The 2390-nt window shown below is 40.9% G+C and overlaps 1 protein-coding gene across 3 annotated transcripts in view; it reads right to left on the bottom strand.

Moving 5' to 3' along the window:
- Positions 1–79: 79 nt before the first annotated feature.
- Positions 80–2390, bottom strand: part of Akap5 (A-kinase anchoring protein 5) — a 6694-nt gene continuing 4383 nt past the window's right edge. For 2 of the 3 annotated variants that reach the window (XM_026779491.1, XM_026779494.1), the window contains exon 2: positions 80–2390. This exon is cut by the window's right edge and continues 1694 nt beyond it. In XM_026779491.1, the coding sequence (XP_026635292.1) occupies positions 1894–2390 (497 nt within the window). In that variant the 3' untranslated portion in view covers positions 80–1893. The other variant, XM_026779498.1, reaches the window with a different exon arrangement.

Genomic DNA, 2390 nt, shown 5'->3' with positions numbered 1-2390 from the left:
AAAAAAAAAAAAAAAAAAAAAAAAAAAAAAAAGAAGAAGAAGAAGAAGAAGAAGAAGAAGAAGAAGAAGAAGAAGAAGAAGAAACGCTCTTTAAGTCCTTAGAAAAGCCAGAGAAACCAATTAAGAATAAAGTATTCTATTTCCAGATGGAAATTCTCTTTAAGTCCCTAGAAAAGCCAGAGAAACCAATTGAATGAAGAAGAATATATTTTCTTATAAAAACAATCAATCAATCATAATGGCTCCTAACCAAAGGTGTATTTATCAAACAGCAGTATAAGGAACACACACACACTAAAACTTGAAACTTGGGGATACTTTTTTACCCCCAAAATTATGTAGTTACTTTCCATTTTCAAGATCCCCAAATCTAAAATACCCTTAATAATTGCTAAGTGCTGTATATTTTATAGCTTTTTCTCATTCATAAGAGATTATTAGAAACTTTAATGCAACTATATTGGCTTGGAGCCATTCTAATAGTAAATAGATACAGGATTATTTAAAATACTGCAAAGTGCACCAACCTTAATCAGGCATTTAAAACTGTTCATTTTAAACATATTTGCTGGTAGCTATACAAGTCTATTAGCACCATACACAGTGGGTTATTCTCTCAAAGATGATTTAGCAGTGATTTGGTTTCATGTCTAAAAGGTACACAATTAAAAGAAATGTATTGGGGGGCAGTTGTGTGTTTTTATCTTTCTAAATTGAATGATGCCCCCATCGCCTATTGAAAACATAAAGGTAGGCAAGCCAAGAATCTTGCTAAACATCCAGCATTTGGTTAAATTCCAAAGCCACATTGGTTACTTCTGGAAGAGATCACAATAGGTATTTACACACTGAAAGTACAGGAGAAAGCAATGGACACATATGCAGGCCATCATCACTGTTAAGTGCAGGGCAGATGAAAACCACTGGCGCTCCCGCCTCCGGAGGATGCTCTCCATCAGCCCCCTCCATCTGCACTGCCTTTAACATCATCACTGGGTCAGAGAGTGGGGCGGGGTGCTGTACAGTATGAACCCTAACCCGCGGGGCTGGGAAGAATGTTACACTATCATGGCCAGACACATCGGAAAAACACCGGTGTTGAAAACCTATGCTTTAGCATGAATTTTGACTTTTTATTCACTCGTATACATAGTTCACGTTTGGCCAAGAAGAAATACTTTCAGAAGAATATTACGGTTTTCTTGGGCCTCCAGAAGTCATTCTGCTAGAGGGAATCCTCCATCATCTGGGGAGTTTGTCTTCTGGATGAAACATACTATTCCCTTTATGTATTTGCTTCTAACGTCTCAGCAGATAGTCCACACGGAAATGGGTATATACAAGTCTGCTGGGCAGAAGACGGGGTGAGAAGAAAACACACTCCCGGTTGCCACGCTTACACACTTGCTAGCACTCGCCTGGCTGAAGGAACCTGGGAATGGCTTTTGGAAGGAGCTTGTGTGGGACTAGAAACCCTTTCGCCTGACTCACCACGAGAAAATATACTGTAAAAGCAAAGCAAAGGCAGCGTTCGCCTTTACACGGGGTTGACCGGTCAGAAAAAAGCCAGACTTCGTGACGCAGGGAGCGTAAGCATACCAGTGTTCAGTAAGTAGTCTTCCTCAAAGCACAGAACTCATCGCTGGTCACTTCTGCACCTTCCTGTGTGTCACTGCGTCCTGTGATTTGTGCTGACTGCCTCCCTCCAGTCCAGAAGCGACTGTGTTTGGGTGAGTTTTATAAACTTCATTTATTCTTCAGCCCTTCCGGGTTGGAACCGTACCTTTAAATTCCACAGATGGAATTTATTACTGAGAAAGAAGTGTCACAAATGTATAAAATAATTCATCTGTAGAGTGTTTTTTTTTCCTTTCCCATGATCTGGGAATGAAGTCACTGTAACAGAGTATTTATTTTATTATCCTCAGAAACCATTTCATTAACCAGCTGTTCTACAGACAACTGGATAGCATTCTTGACGAGGGAAGAGGCTGTTTCTATTAACAGTGTTTCATATTGTTCTGAAGTTCTTCCTTCGAAATCACTATCATTAGCAAAAACCCCTACTTGCTCATTTTCCATTGACATTAGGAATTGCTTAGGGACATTTTTAGATTTCTTAACATCAAATTCACTGATTTCAGTGTCTGTAATAATAATAGCAATTGGCTCCATTCTTTTGCATTCCTCTGATCTGGGTTTCTCTGTATCAATTCCATTTTCTTTCAGATCTGGTGCCTGGGCCATTACAGCTTCCTCTGCCTGGGCCACGATAGCTTCCTTCGCCTGGGCCACGACAGCTTCCTCTGCCTGGGCCACGACAGCTTCCTCTGCCTGGGCCACGACAGCTTCCTCTGCCTGGGCCACGACAGCTTCCTTCACCTGGGCCA

This window comes from Microtus ochrogaster, chromosome 1 (assembly GCF_000317375.1).
Source record: "Microtus ochrogaster isolate Prairie Vole_2 chromosome 1, MicOch1.0, whole genome shotgun sequence".
NCBI classification, from domain to species: Eukaryota; Metazoa; Chordata; class Mammalia; order Rodentia; family Cricetidae; genus Microtus; species Microtus ochrogaster.
Note: the sequence above shows the minus strand (reverse complement) of the source record. Positions and strands in the feature narration are given on the sequence as shown.